The sequence below is a fragment of the Festucalex cinctus genome, chromosome 4 (genome assembly GCF_051991245.1).
Source record: "Festucalex cinctus isolate MCC-2025b chromosome 4, RoL_Fcin_1.0, whole genome shotgun sequence".
NCBI classification, from domain to species: domain Eukaryota; kingdom Metazoa; phylum Chordata; class Actinopteri; order Syngnathiformes; family Syngnathidae; genus Festucalex; species Festucalex cinctus.
The window spans coordinates 25,992,164-26,007,614 of NC_135414.1; the positions used below are offsets into that span (position 1 = coordinate 25,992,164).

Consider the following 15,451-nt stretch of genomic DNA (forward strand, 5'->3'; position numbering starts at 1 on the left):
ACTTGTCAACAAAGGTCAGCAAGGACTCGAGAGGCGGCAATTACTTTATTTAAAATTATCTATTGACTAGCAGATCAATGTTAATTCTCATTTTGCTCTTTGTTGTTTTTCGCCCCATCCTCCAGCCGTCGTTTCTCCTATTCCTTCGTCTGATGGCGTGATGATTCTTTTACTTGCCGTTGTTTTAATCTCCTAATTAGTCTGAAGGACGTCCAGCCTTCTACGTGGGTGTTTGTGTGCGAGTCGAGGCTAATCTGCAGCCTCTACAATCAATCTGCAGCAACGCACTAAAACGTATGCAGCTTTGACAGCTGTCCATCCCACCTTGGCTTGTCCCTCCATCCCGACAGTATAAAAAAAAAAAAAAAAGCATTATGATGTGATGTGTGATTTAAGGCTGTTGTTCAGGCCATTAATGCTGTCATCTATTTACGTAATGTGTTTTCGTTCATGCTTTTCCTCTCTACAGATCCAGCGAAGGTGGCGAGGATATTATGTGCGGAAGTACATCCATAGCTTCTATTCACGCAAGTGCTATCTGGAAGGGCTATCCAGAACAAGTGAATTTGTAAGGTAAAAAGAAAATAATGCAAAAATGGGAATGTTTCACACCACTTTTTTTATTTTTTATTTTTATTTTTTTAATTTTATTTATTTATTTTTTAAGTACTCAACTCTTGATTATTCACCAGTACCAAGTACCGATAGTGAGTTTGATTACTATTTACTGATTGTGGACAATGCATATGCCATTTATGAGAGTCAATGCGAAAGTATACGCAAATTTGTGCAACTACATTATTTCATTTAGTATTTTTTTTTTTTTGTAGTTGTACAGGTTACAAAATACGGCAGGAGTAGGGGTGTGTAGACTTTTTATATCCATTGTATGTAGTAGAGTCCAATATTGTGGTTTTACAGGAGATCAGGACTTTTTCTCTGAACAATATACAACTTGACAATAAATATGAAGTATATTAACAGGTAAAAAAAAAAAAAAAAAAATTGCCAAGCCAATTAATGGAACAAAGCAAAACGAAGAGCTACACAAGGTCATTTCAGGGCACTAGAAAAGGAAACTTCTCTGTTGCTTTAAAGGAATAATACGGAAACATAAGTTTGGTCAATGTTATTAACTTAAGACCACATCATATGATCTGCTTGATTACCTCGAAGTGGTGCTTGAGGGACCAAGCGAGTGAGACAACGTCCTTGCAGAAGTACATATTACCTCAGAGAACGTGTAATGGAATGAAAGTGACAGAGACAAAGAGAACGCTCAGAAGAGGGAAGGAGAAAAATCCTTTAAAGGCTCGAGGTTAAGCGAAGAAGTGAACGATGTGAAGAAATTAAAAATTAGCCTCTGATGTGAACCCCAGCTGCTGCATTAATAAAACACCCCGCGCTTCAGGGCTTACAGCTAGAGCTACACCATCTTTTACTTTTGACAAAAAAAAATCACTTAGTTAAGTCATATTTTAACTTTAATATATTTTACCACAACATATCTTTAGGCTTTTGCTAAAATTAAATGTAAATTTGTTAGCATACGTCTTGGATCACTGATTTCTCCCCCCTACTTCGCAAAAGCATGTGCACCTTTTCATAAAGGGAGGAGGGAGCAGGCTGTTGAAGCCCATTAAGGAAGCGTTGCCACCTCACTACAATAACAAAGACAGATGGATGTACGCACAACCTCATCAAATATTCTGATACTTTTATTCCATAACTTTAACATGATAGTCAGAAAGGAGTCTTGACATTATACACAAATTATTAACTCAATTACTCCCAATAACGTATAAATACGTTTTTTTTAATGTTCTAAGTGTCCCAAAGACGTATTTGTTTTTTTGTTTGTTTTTATGCTAGAGCATACAGAAGGCTTTGATGCAGCCTCTCAACTGCAAAGAACGGTTTCAGAAATGGTAGTTATTACACAAACGGCCAGCAGGTGGCAGCAGAGCAAAGGAGATCAACCAGGGCCATGTAGAAAAAAAGCTCAATTACTTACAATTTTAAATAGATTTGTGACAACTGATGAAACTTAACTCTCTTCTAATGCTAATTGCTGCAAAACGGAAACAGATAGAAACATACTTTTTTTTTCCTGATGAAAGAAGATACTTTAATCTTTCTTTTGATAGGTTCCATGCTTTTATAGCAATAGAACACAATATTCTGTGGGCCTTGCAAAATCAGTCAAAATCCAGTAAAACAGCCGGGAGCGAGCGAGACTGCTTCTGTGAAAATGGCTGGGAGTGAATGAGTGAAATTGAACATTTGTAATCCTGAAGGTACCTCATCTCAGCTACCTAATTTGCATATTTCAGTTCCTAATGCTGTTAAAAACAAACATGTTGAATTTAAACAAGCTTTGTAAACTAGTATTATTCAAAATAAAACAGAACTATAATAATAGTTCTATCTAATTTCATCCACCGTGACATTCCCTACATGCATGTACAAACCCCCTCTGATGTGGCGGAGGTGTTGAGGTCATCTTCTCTCCAGTTAGTCACGTTTATTTAGTGCCACCGAGGTCACGATCAATTAATGCCGCTTGGGCGTTTATTTGAAACATCCTGTGAGCTGCTGAGCCCTCCGCTGCCTGATCAGTCATCCCGCAAAGGTCTAGTTTTTAATCCACCAGCGTGCTCCCTTCTTCTGTAAGACTGTATGTCTGTCCGGCACTCCGAATGAATTATTCAAAGTTGGACTAATGGTCCCCTTTTAGAGCAGGCCGATCGGCTGTGCATGGTAATCATATTGGGGTATTACTTCGACTGCCTGTTCTTCCTGGGTTATTTCTAAACAGGTTTTCAAAGAGCAGTTAAAAAAAAAAAGTGTTTTTTTTATTGAAAAGCGCCTGACAACAATTGTGTTAAATATGGTTGTGACATTGTAGTGTCATTGTCATTCAGTCTCTCAAGCACATGTCACAACAACAGGTGTCATTTTAGCCCCAACCATAACATTTCCAGCCAATCCGAAGGCTGATGAAACTGATTTCCAGCGAAGGTGCAATACAATAACTAAACAAATAATGGTATGGTTAATTTATGACTTGACTATGAAGTTAATAACAGATAAAGACAAAAACTTGCAAAACTGAGTTACAGTAAAACCTCTTGGTTCAATCACATCCATTTCGGGATGCTGGACGATCGCTGATTTGTTGGCATGGTGGTAACTGAGCATGTCATCTCGTGCGAAACAACCGCATGCCCTTTCTTTTTGATAGTAGAAGTTAACGACTGAAATAAATTGGTTGCACAAGTGTGCATATTCTCTCAGGTCCAATCTGGCTGTGATCAGAATTAATCAATCATATTCAAACTTATGTTAAATCAAAACAAACCTGCCACCATTTAAAGTGCCTCTGATTAATCCAAAATACATTTCAGATGTTCTCGTAGGCTTTTCCTGACTTTTCTTTTTTTCTAGCAGAAGCCCAAAGGCAGGTTATAGATGACATTAAGTTATTTATCTTGTCATGATGACCAATCACGGCTCACATAGTTTCCGAATTTCGACAGCAAGTGGCAAAATGGCCGCCTCCTGAGATGGATAAAAAGAAGTGGCTTTTGCTGCATAACTTGAATACCACACACACAATATTAAATCAGAATGCTAAGTTTAGACTCGTGGGGGCACATACAACATATTATAGTAAAGAAAATATTTGGGTTGTCTTCCCTTTTAAATGCCTGTTTGGTGTTTGCGCACCACTTGATCTTCTTTATCTCCTGGCCATCATCTTCCTCATTCTTCTTTTTCTAATTTTGCTTTGTTTGTATCTTCCTCTTCCCTCCACCGCCATCAGTCCACCGTGTTTCCGCGTGCATCCTCATTCATCCTCCCTCTCCTTCTGCATAGCCTAATGAAGTCAAGACCCCAGCGCAGTCCCCACTCTGCCACAGTTTTCCCGTGCACCCCAACAATTTATCACTTTGTCAGCGAGACACTTAAAGTTCCTGGGCTTTAATAAGGGCACGCGGTGGGACAATGGGGGCAATTAGGAAAGCAGAGCAAGGCTGTTTTGCATATTTACTAAATGTGCTGGAGTCATCGCCGCTGCCACCAACACGGGCTGTTGGCTGCATGAATTATTCCTCTATCTGCCATAAACAGCTGGGTAATTATTACTGCCATCATCTGATAAATATTCTCCCTGTGATGCCGCAACAAACACAGGAACATTTGAAACTTATGTTACTTTAACTTGAAGAAATATGCAGACAGTGTGGCCGGGGTTATTTATTCTCCTCTTCTGTGGCGTCTCACATCCTCCAGCTACTTCTTCTCCTGTCTCTCTTTTCTCCAGCCTTCTTCATCGCTCCCTTTCTCGCGTCCCTCTCAAGGACATTGATGAAAGGCGAGCTGCTACGCTGGAGTGGGACCTGCACTGCCAACACTCCCCGCTTCTATGCGTCACTCTTTCTTTTGCCACTTCTTTCTGATCCAGTTTGGGGGGTAGACAAGTTCACTCCCTCAGTTTGATTGGATTTGTATATTGAGCGTGCGTGTGTGCAGTATGTGTGTGGTGTAGCATAATCTGGCTGCTGTGCTCTCCTTGACTCTTAAGAAAATTACTTTTGAGGAGGAAACAATTGGAGGGACATGAGGACGGTCTGTTTTTAGTTTTTTTAAGAAAAATGATGGATAATAAAATGCTTTTAGTATGTAACAGAAGGAGCTGATCAATTTTTGAGTCACTTAAATGGAAAGTCCGTGTAAAAAGCTCAATATATTGAGCTGGTTATTGTCTCCATCGATTGGCTCTCCTCCTTCCCTGCTATTGAATCATTTAATTGGAACAATTAAAGCAGCCAATCAGGTCACATCGCCATTAAATATTTAGACCTCGGCCAATTAGTTGCACTGTTGCTGGCCTTGATGACCGCAAGTGAGGCCCGCTGTCCCACAATTCCTCGGTCTCTGATATCCCATCAGCCCTTGAACTCCCCATTCTGAACCAGGAGGTAAATTATTGAGGGAGAGGTGGGAAATTTAGATGTAATATATTAGCCATTAAATAAGTGAACAGACTTGGGTCACATCGGTTCAGGTTTTGGTTATTTGAGGCTACTTGAGTAAGCTTGATTAGCTCCTGTATTCGCAGTCTTTGTACTAGATTACATTTTCTCTGTTCTATGAATCATATGGTGCGTTGTTGTTTTTTTTGTTTTTTTTTTGTTTTTTTTTGTTTTTTTTGGGGGGGGGGGGGGGGGTGAACTGGGACCTCCAAGTCGAAGGTTTTTCATGGGCCACATTGTAGGTATGATTTCCCTCACATTGTTATGTTCTGAGGTTGGATCCCAAAAGCGCAGACACAAATAAGATTTTAACTCTTTATTCGCGTAACAATGAGAGGCGTAGAACAAACTTGACTAGATGAGAAACAATGAGAATGCATCGAGAATCACGAAACGCCAAGCCCCCTTGGGCTGTGGAGATGCATAGAGGAACAGAGGTAATAATCCGACAAACACACACTTCTTGGTTTGGCTTAAATAGATTTGATTGGCTGTGGCTAGACATGTGGGTAACAGGACTTGACATCACATAGCTCCTGACATCACATAGAGTTTTCCATTTGAAACCAGATGATGGTTACATCAGTTCAAAACAGACATTTGACCTCACGGTCATGACCCAAACTTAACCCTGGCATGACCCAAACTTAACCCTGGCATGACCCAGTCATGACACATATGGATGTTATGGGTGTGAAAGCATATGAATGGATAATTTTCTCATTAACGGTAGATGTACGCAACTAATTAAGTGATAACTATTGAAATCAGAAGTCAAGGAAAATAGTTTGCTCTGTGATCCGATTGATAGATTTTCACAAGAAATCAAGTAGATGCACATGATTTGCTCTCTCAGGCAGCATAAAGTGATGTGGTGGGCTGGATTTATTTTCCGTTTGTGGCATGACATTTCTGCTCATAGTTTTACTAATACTGTCCCCTTTCTTTCTTTCACATTCACCGCTCATTCACTTAAACAAACACACACACAAGTGCAAGTGCATGTGCAGCGTGCCGAACAGGGCTAATGAGGGTTGTATGTTGTGTCGGCTGGTTGGGTCGACACAGATCGAGGTGCCTTCAGCCGTTACAAATCTGTTTGGCTTTTGTCCACTACACAGCAATTAATAACGTTGGGGCTGGGGGCAGGGAAACAAAGGTCACCCATTCAGCCCGACACACACGCACACACGCTTACACACGCATGCTCATCCCCATAACAATGTCCTATGCTTAACACAAATCCAGGAAAACCCTTTGAACACACTGCAGGAATATTGACACGCGTTATTCTCTACTTTGGCAGTCACACTGCAAATATATTGGACCATATCCATTTTAGAAAAGCAGTTTAATGCATAAATGAACATAAATGATTTCATAAAGTACCTTGTTAGGTGTGCACGTTGGATTATTTTGTGAACCACGCTCTCCTGGAGTAAATCGAAACTTTGTATTTCACATTAATAAGTAATATTCCTGTTAGCCACGGCGACAAATGGAGGCCAAGCAACCTCTATATTTATGCATATAGCACACTATCATACATAAACATTCACAAAGTCTTAAACTACTTAGTTTAGCATCTAAACACACACATACACACACATTCTTGCACGTGGGTAATGTGCATATTTCATTTATTTTGTAATTTAATCTGATGCTGGGAAAGAAATGAAAATGCAAAGGCGGCTGGAACCATGTTGTGATTTCTTTTTAAATGCCACTAGCCGGTGAATGTATTAACCCGCCATTACAGACCCACTAAGAATATTCTGATTCGTCCGTCGAGGTCTGTAATTGAAAATAGAAGTTGCCTAGAACAGTGGAGTGGAAGCAGTCAAAATGGACGAATTGTTGATGAGCAAGAGCCAACTCGTAACTGGGATTGCTGTTGAGGAAATAGATTGGCTTTACGTCTGTGCGCTCGTTTTCATATTACTGTGATATGAGTGTTTTAGTAATTGTTTCCAATTCCCTCTTTTAAGTTATTACCCCCTTGTATCAATAAGGCTTTGTGATTGCCGGATGAAATTGCTGTGTATGGGCTTTTAATGCATCCCATTTAAGCAGCTTGGCTTAACAGATGTCACAGACAGACCTGTCCTGGCTGTTGTGATGAAATATATTCATCATCCTCCCACTTATACCCTCACACTCGCTCACTTTTTTTCTCCCCCCGTTCTCTTGTTTTTCTCCCACGGTACCTCTGCTGTCCCGGCCTCTTATTATCAGGCGCTTTTTCATTCATCTGAAGGACACTTCAGGGAATTACCACCAACGGCTGCATGATAAATACACAGGCGCGGCTACACATTAATTGTCCTAGGTGTGCTGAAATGTTGCATTTACTTATGAAAATAGAAATATCCTGACAATTTGAATACATGAAAACTTTTTATTTTAATTATTTTGAGGTATTTTGATTTAATCAGTGCACATATACAAATGGTTTATTTTTTATTTAAACTAATTTGGTCTAATCCAATTTCGGATTGTGCAGCTTTTGAGATCTTTCATGATGCACAATATAGGCAGAAAATCTCCAAAAGAGCCTTTTTATACATGTTTTGAATCATCGCAGAATCATTACTTTCCATGTGTTTTTAGGAGAGAGATGGATGAGCTTGAAGAGCTCCAGAAGCGAGAGAGAATCTGTCTGAAAAAGGTGAAGGAGCAGAGAGCCAAACTCTACCAAGCTTACAGATGGCACCACCTACTCAGCACAAAGCAGGTTGGTCTATGACACACACATGCGCACCGTATCAATAGATTTGATCAAACAATTAATGGTCCAAATGGAGGTTCCATGAGCTTTTCTATAAACCTGATTCATGGACTCAACTGTATGCTATGTGACATCTGAATCCTTGAGCCATACGTGTATCTGCTTGTGAAACGTAGATGTAGCTCAGTCTTTAAGTCGTAATATAAGTCAAGTCAAGTCATCTTTATTTATATAGCGCTTTGAAACAACCCTTAGCTGTCACGACAGTGGTGCCTTGAGATAAAAGTTGAATCTGTTCAGTGACCACACTCATAACTCAAAACACTATGAAATCATCTTTCCCCATTGAAATGAGTTGAAATGTCATTAATCCATTCAAGCCTCACATATTTTTTTTTTGTGATAAAATTAGCACTCTAATACTAATATTAGCTATGCCATAATTTAAAGGGATACTTGACTCATTGAACAATTTTCAGCAGGAAAATGTTAATATTTTGTCTATAGTTAATGTGGTATCTTCATTTTTCATGTACAATTAATACCTTTAAAAAAGTAATTTTCCGCTTGCTGTCGACTGATGATGACATCACCTGTGCTGAGGAAGTAGGTAATAACCAATCATGGCGCAGTTTGCTGACCAACCTCATAAAACAGGTGAGCCATGATTGGCCGTTACCTACTTCCTCAGCACAGGTGATGTCATCATCAGTCAACAGCAAGAGGAAAAAAAAATAGTTTTTACAAGTATTAATTGTACATGAAAAATAATGAAGTTATCAAATTAATTCTGGACAAGATATGAACTTTTCACTGCTGAAAATTGTTTAATAAGTCAAGTATCCCTTTAATACAATGTGAAAAAGATCCAACCTGTTTTTCCACATTTTTTTGCCACAGTTAAATAGATTTTTTTTTGTTTTGGTCCCTGCGATTGGCTGCTGACCAGTTCAAGGCGTATATCACCTCCCGCCCAAAGTCACTTGGGATAGGCTCCAGTACAACTGGAGTGACAATAACCAGCTTGAAGTATTGCTGAATGTCTATTGTGTCTTTTGCATTTGTTAATTAATTGGGTTTTTAGTTCAGAGAAAAAGTTTTGGTGTCCCCACAATCCTCTGTGGGCCTCTGCTCCCTCCATAGATACTGTATATATCGTTGTCTCTCTTTTTCTGCATATGGCGCGGGACTCTTTCCCTTCATAGCTCTGACCTTGTCAAGAGTGAATAGATGGCTCTCCCATACAGTTCATCCTTCCGCACTTCTCGGACCCCGGCCCACACACGCACGCACGCGTACTCGCACTCACACATGTACACACACAGGCATACTCACAGTTTACCAAAAGGCCCCAAGTCCCTCTGACAGAGACAGAGATGCTGTGTTCTTGGGGTCAACATCATTGCTCTTCCCATAGCTTGCTCGTTGCTACTGTGGGATTTAGGTGTGCCTGTGAGTGTGTACGTGAGGTTGTATTTGTGGCATATGACATGTTTGTGTTTTTTAGGATGTTGTTTGTGTTTTGGCTCTGAAATATCTACCTGTCTCTATCAGTTGATGCCAGAGATGACTGCAGTATATGAGTTTATTTGGGATTTTTGTGTGTGCTACTTTATGCATATAGATGGATATGTGCAGTTGTATGGTTTTCCGTCAATATCAAAATTCAATTTGTAGGATTAGTATAGATCATTTTGATTTGCATTTATTCAAGTGTAATTTTGTGAAGTGGCAGTTTACTTGTTCAAGTGAAGTAGTTTTGCTAACGTAAGGGATACACATAATCTAATCTGCCATTGGCCAGCTTTATATTAACCGTAGTTACTGGAATTTATTTTCAAAATACAAACTAAATCCCTGTTAATATTAAATAAACCTTTACTAATCAACTAGTCTACAAATGTTATTTTGAAAAGAGCTGAGACACGATAGTCCTCATTTCCCACTTAAGCCCTTTTCTCATTTTAAGAGTGTCCTAAATAGCAAGTGGTGTTATTAGCATATAAAGTGGAGTCCTACAACTCTAAGCTTTGGTCTGGTAATTAACATGCATGCAAAAGGGATCACTGTGATGTGAATAATTCTTGCTAAGGCCTTCTGTAACAAATCCACTTCAGATCTTGTGTATATATGTGTGTCTTTCTGCTTGTGTATAATGCCATTTTTTAACATGATGATGACTGGATGAGTCATTTTCTCATATAAAATGATGTGAACATGCTGTCTATCGCGTACTTGTTCTCTAATAGCGTTTCCCATCTCTTCCCTTTAGCGCGCAGGGGTCTTCAACTCTCCGTTCAGGTTAGCCCCCCATGAGATGGAGTTACTACTCAGGCAGGTCAAGTTCCAGGCCCCCACCAAGCTGGTCCCGAGGGACTGCGCTCATCTCACACCTGAAGCGCCAACACTCCCCAGTTTTCATTGGACTGTTGACTCCCCGAGGAGCAAAACGAGAAGACCCTGCTGTTCCCCCAAGCCCATACTTCCCGACATCGCCAGCGCAAAACAGCAGGTAAGGTGGTATTCAATCGAAACTGCACGTCACTGTCCTCCACCAAAAGCTCGTCCGAACGAATATGCATTGTGGTAAATTCCTCCCTCTGTCCCGAATGCAAAAGTAAGTCACTGATTTTCTATTCAAAGTTTTACAAGCTTAACTCATTTGCTCCCAATAACGTGTAAATACGTTTTTTTTTAAATGTTGTGTCCCAAAGACGTATTTATGCGTTTTTTTGGGTTTTTTTTTAATGCTACAGCATACAGAAGGCTTTGATGCAGCTCTCAACTGCAAAGAACGGTTGCAGAAATGGTAGTTATTACACAGACGGCCAGCAGGTGGCAGCAGAGCAAAGGAGATCAACCAGGGCCATGTTGAAGAAAAGCTCAATTACTCACAAGTTTAAATAGATTTGTGAAAACTGATGAAACTTAGCTCTCTCCTAATGCTAATTGCTGCAAAACGGAAACAGATAGAAACATACTTTTTTTTTTTTCCCCCTGATGAAAGAAAATACTTTAATCTTTCTTTTGATAGGTTCCATGCTTTTATAGCAATAGAACACAATATTCTGTGGGCCTTGCAAAATCAGTCAAAATCCAGTAAAACAGCCGGGAGCGAACGGGATTACTTCTGTCAAAATGGCTGGGAGTGAATGAGTTAATAACGACAATAAAAACATTGAACAGAAGGCAAATATAGACTATGATAAATTGCTGCAATTTTCTATATTCAGTCTAATTAGCGCAAACGGACCCAATTTCTTTCTTCCTTTCGCTATCACCTCTTCACCCCTAACTAGCGTGATAACTATCTGGTAGTGATGGATAAGGTTGAGGTGCAGGGTGTGTAAGTGGTCAGGCCAGGCCACTGATCCCATGGCGATAGGAGCAAGGACATGTTGCCCCACACCTGTCCCTCCCTCTGTCTTCCCCCCCCAACCAGCCTTTTTAAAAGCCAACAAGGTCACCTCTGCAATTCAACAGCATGTACCAGCTCCTTGATCGGTACTGTACTGTCTAATTGAACATTTGCAAGTTACACACATCAGTGTGAGCACCTGCATTTAAACAAGAGCATTTTGGTTTGGAGCTTGAACAAAGGTTGAGCTTAAGATCAGCGTGCATCCACACGTCATATATATATATATATATATATTTTTCTATCGCTCACTCATTCTCAGACTGGCTTAGATTTGTTATTTTTTTCTCTCTCTTTACTCGTTCCCTCTCTGCCTCTCTCGTGGTCTCTTTGTCACAAGAGGAGAGATGAAGAGGATCGGTTTCTGCTTTTAGCTGTAAACCATCACCACCTGTGGGAGAGAGATCAGACTAAGACAGAGACGGGAGAAGCCAAAGAAGAGAGAAACAGTTGTCATTAACTGATACTTGTGAGTCTCTTTGGTTATTTCAGGTCCGCGTCAGAGACCCTTGGGAGATGTATGAGCAGAATGTACGTTTTCCAGAGCTCTCTGCTTGTCCCCAGACCTCGACCGAACACTTGGAGGAGACTCAGAATAAGTTGCGACTTTTCAGTAGCACACCGTGAGTCAAACAAATACATAATTTCTAGCGTTTTCTGTCATCCATTGCAAAGAATACATCCCACACGTGTCCAACCATTTTTTTTTTTTAATACTGCATTTATGTCGGAGGTGAGCTGGAGCCTATTCAGCGGGGCGCACTTTGGGCTAGTCGCCAGCCTATCGCAGGGACAAACATCACTCACATTCACAAATAAGGGCAATTTAGAGTCTTCAATTAAGCAAGAATTCACATTTTTCAAATGTGGGAGGAAGGCCAGAGTATACAAAAAGAACACGCACGAGCACGGGGAGAACTTAAGGTGAGATTTGAACCCCTTGCATTATTAGCTAGACTAATTAGAGCCAATAAATGAGCTGTGTCAAAATTATCTGCTTTTACAAAGATAAAACGGTGTCCGCAGAAGCTTAAAAAAATCTGAAATTTAATTTTCCATAATTAAGCCTTACAAATAACATTTAATCCTTATATGCGCCATTTAAAAAGGTCTGAAATATCCACAGGCATAAACAACAATTGATATATTTTCTGGGAAAACTTAATAATAACTGTGCAAATAATGTCTCTATACACTTAACAAAGGCACATTCATTCAACTTAAGTACCAAATGAACACATCCTTGTAAACTGTAATATGCACTGCTTAAGTGCACTTTACTTATTAACAGTGTCACTGGCTTTTCCGTGCAATTAAGATCAGTGTGTGTGTGTGTGTGTGCGCGCATATGCATGTAACAAGTGTAACTGCGGTGTATTTGTGACTTTGTTAAACACTTGATTATAACCTCATTACTACTCACGGACTAATCTACTCAGCTGTGTGTGAAGTGCTCGTATTAACCCTCCGCTTGATCTCTCGCATGCTGTAATTTCCCTGGCAACAGAACAAAAGACCACCCAGTTTTCCCGTCACTGTACTCTTCAATCAAACAACTGAACAGCTACAGAAAAGGATGTGAATGTCTGACATGGAAATTCAGTGGCTTGTAGCAATGCCAGGTGAAAAAATAGCTCGTGATTCAAAGTAGTGTCATAATTATAGTCCTTTCAAAAGTATCGGAACAGCAAGATCAATTCATTTTGTTTTTATTATATGCTGAAGACATTTGCATTTTAGATCAAAAGATGAAAATTGGACAAAAGTTATGAATTGTTTGAACTCACCCACTTTTCAAGTGACCAAAAGTATTGGAATGAACATTATTAAATTAACTAAAGTGAATAACATTTAGCGGCACGGTGGTGACTGGTTAGCACGCCCGCCTCCTAGTTCTGAGGCCTTGAGTTTGAGTCCAGGCTCCGGCCTTCCTGGGTGGAGTTTGCATGTTCTCCCCGTGCCTGCGTGGGTCTTCTCCGGGTACTCCGGTATCCTCCCACAATCCAAAGACACGCACGGAAGGTTGATTGGGCGCTCCGAATTGTCCCTCGGTGTGCTTGTGTGTGTGGATGGTTGTTTGTCTCTGTGTGCCCTGCGATTGGCTGGCAACCAGTTCAGAGTGTCCCCCGCCTACTGCCCAGAGCCAGCTGAGTTAGGCTCCAGCACCCCCCGCGACCCTTGTGAGAAATAAGAGGTCAAGAAGATGGATGGATGGATGGATGGATGAGTAACATTTAATATTTGGTGGCATAATTCTTACTTGCAATAACTGCATCAGTCCTGCGACCCATTGTCTTCACCAGACCGTTGTGTTGTCGTCCGTCATTCAAAATGCTTTACTGCAGCTTCTTTCAGTTCGTGTTTGTTTCAGGGGGTTTCGCTCTTTCGTCTCTTTTTCAGGTGGTAAAATGCATGCTCTGTTGGGTTTAGGTTCGGTGATTGAATTGTTGAGGTCCTTTGTTGTGTTGGCAGTGTGTTTTGGATCATTCTCTTGTTGCATGATGAAGTTTCACCCGATAGATTTGGATGCATTTTTCTATTATTTGCCAGACAAATTGGTTTGGTAAACTTCAGAATTCGTTCTGCTACTACCATCATGAGTTATGTCACTCAATAAAGACGAATGAGTCTGTTGCTTTACCTCCATAGATGATCTGTATGTTTTAGTCCAGATTGAATTTTGCAAAAAAAAAAAAAAAAAAAGTACAGAGATGAGCTACAGATGTTTTATGAACTTATGATACCAAGTTTCTACTAAAGTGATGGAAGGAAGGAAAGATAGACCGACTTATGATCCAAAATGCAATAGCTCATGGTTTAATGGCTCTAATGCAATGCACATTTATTTATCTCTTGCCTTTTTTTTTTTAATTTATTTATTTATTTATTTTTTCTGGTCAGTTGGACGAGAAGACCAGAAAGTATGCACCACCATTTGGACCGCAGCAGCAATGCCATTTCCCATCCAGACAATGCCAAGACCTTCACATAGTGCTCAGATGCTCATACATTGATACCAACAGAAGGTAAGTTGGCAATTATAAATAGTCTACAGATATACTATTAGATAGATTAGATACCCACTGTACTGCCCTCAGGTGTGGAGTGCAGAGACATTTTATCTTCAAATGCCACATGAGTCATGTACACCTGGATAGAGGTTGTTGCTAGCTTTGTAGTTAGCATACAGTTCATATAGATTTAAACAATGGATTGGGGTTGATGCAAGGGGTGCCAGGGCTCGTGCATGAAGTGTAACAATATTCTTCCTTGGGATGAAAGAGAGGAAAACAGAGACTTGGCGCAGTCAAGCCCTTTCAATTTGAGTTGCACAAATTTGTCAAAAGTGACAGCAATTTAATAAATCGCCGCTCTCTATCACACGCATATGTACACCCACCCACACACGCCAACACAATTCCCAGTTATGCCCTCCATTGCCCCCTCTCCATGTATACGTAAATGAGGTGTGTATGTATGTGTGCGTGTGTCTGCATGGCGGAGAGTAAGAGAGTGTGCGCGCGTGGGCCCTCCGGTCTGGTCCAGGCATTAGGTAATTGACTGTGTCTTTGCTCAAGGCCTTTCATGGATCACCGTCCTTTATTAGCTCACTTCCCAGCATGCACACACATACATATATGTGCGTGCACACACACAAACTTCCCAGCAGTTCCACCCCAACCTCTTACCCCCCACTACCAGCAGCACCCAGACCCAATTGCCCGGAAACAAGGAGTGAAACAATCGAGAGGGAAAGAGAGAGAGAGAAGAGCAAGAGAAGGAGCGAGCGAAGCGACACAGGAATGAACTAACACGGCCCCAGGAAGTGGAGATAAATAAGAATGGGGATCGAGTGGGTGGGTGAACGGGCCAGCTTGCAGCTGACAACTTCGGATGGATGAGTGCGGTCTGTTCTGATCAGCTGGTCTATGTGCGCTTTGTAAAATATAGAAGGGAATCCAAATCAGGTGAACATTGTAGAAATTCAAACAGTTTTTGTATATATAGCTCCCACTTTTTAAATGACCAAAAGTATGAATGAATATGAGTGAATGCTGCTTTTGTCAGCATGATGTATTTTGAAGTGTTTCTGGCAATAGTATCTGCTCATCAAATGCTTCAGAACTCATTGGACGGTACTTCACAGTGTAGATGGACAATGGCCCGAATAAAGTACAACTGACTCTGAATGCAACCAGTTTTTTTAAGGCAGGAAAAAAAAAAAACATTTAAGGCAAAGAAGTGGAATGTTATGTAATGGCCAAG

General features: G+C 40.5%; 1 protein-coding gene across 2 annotated transcripts in view; it reads left to right on the top strand.

The window, feature by feature from the left end:
- The window catches only part of spata17 (spermatogenesis associated 17), a 35,020-nt gene that overhangs the window by 6,288 nt on the left and 13,281 nt on the right, over positions 1–15,451 (top strand). Inside the window, exons 5-9 of one of the 2 annotated variants that reach the window (XM_077518480.1) lie at positions 470–573; positions 7,650–7,773; positions 10,040–10,279; positions 11,678–11,808; positions 14,087–14,211. In XM_077518480.1, the coding sequence (XP_077374606.1) occupies positions 470–573; positions 7,650–7,773; positions 10,040–10,279; positions 11,678–11,808; positions 14,087–14,177 (690 nt within the window). In that variant the 3' untranslated portion in view covers positions 14,178–14,211. The remainder of the gene's footprint in view (positions 1–469; positions 574–7,649; positions 7,774–10,039; positions 10,280–11,677; positions 11,809–14,086; positions 14,212–15,451) is intronic. The other variant, XM_077518482.1, reaches the window with a different exon arrangement.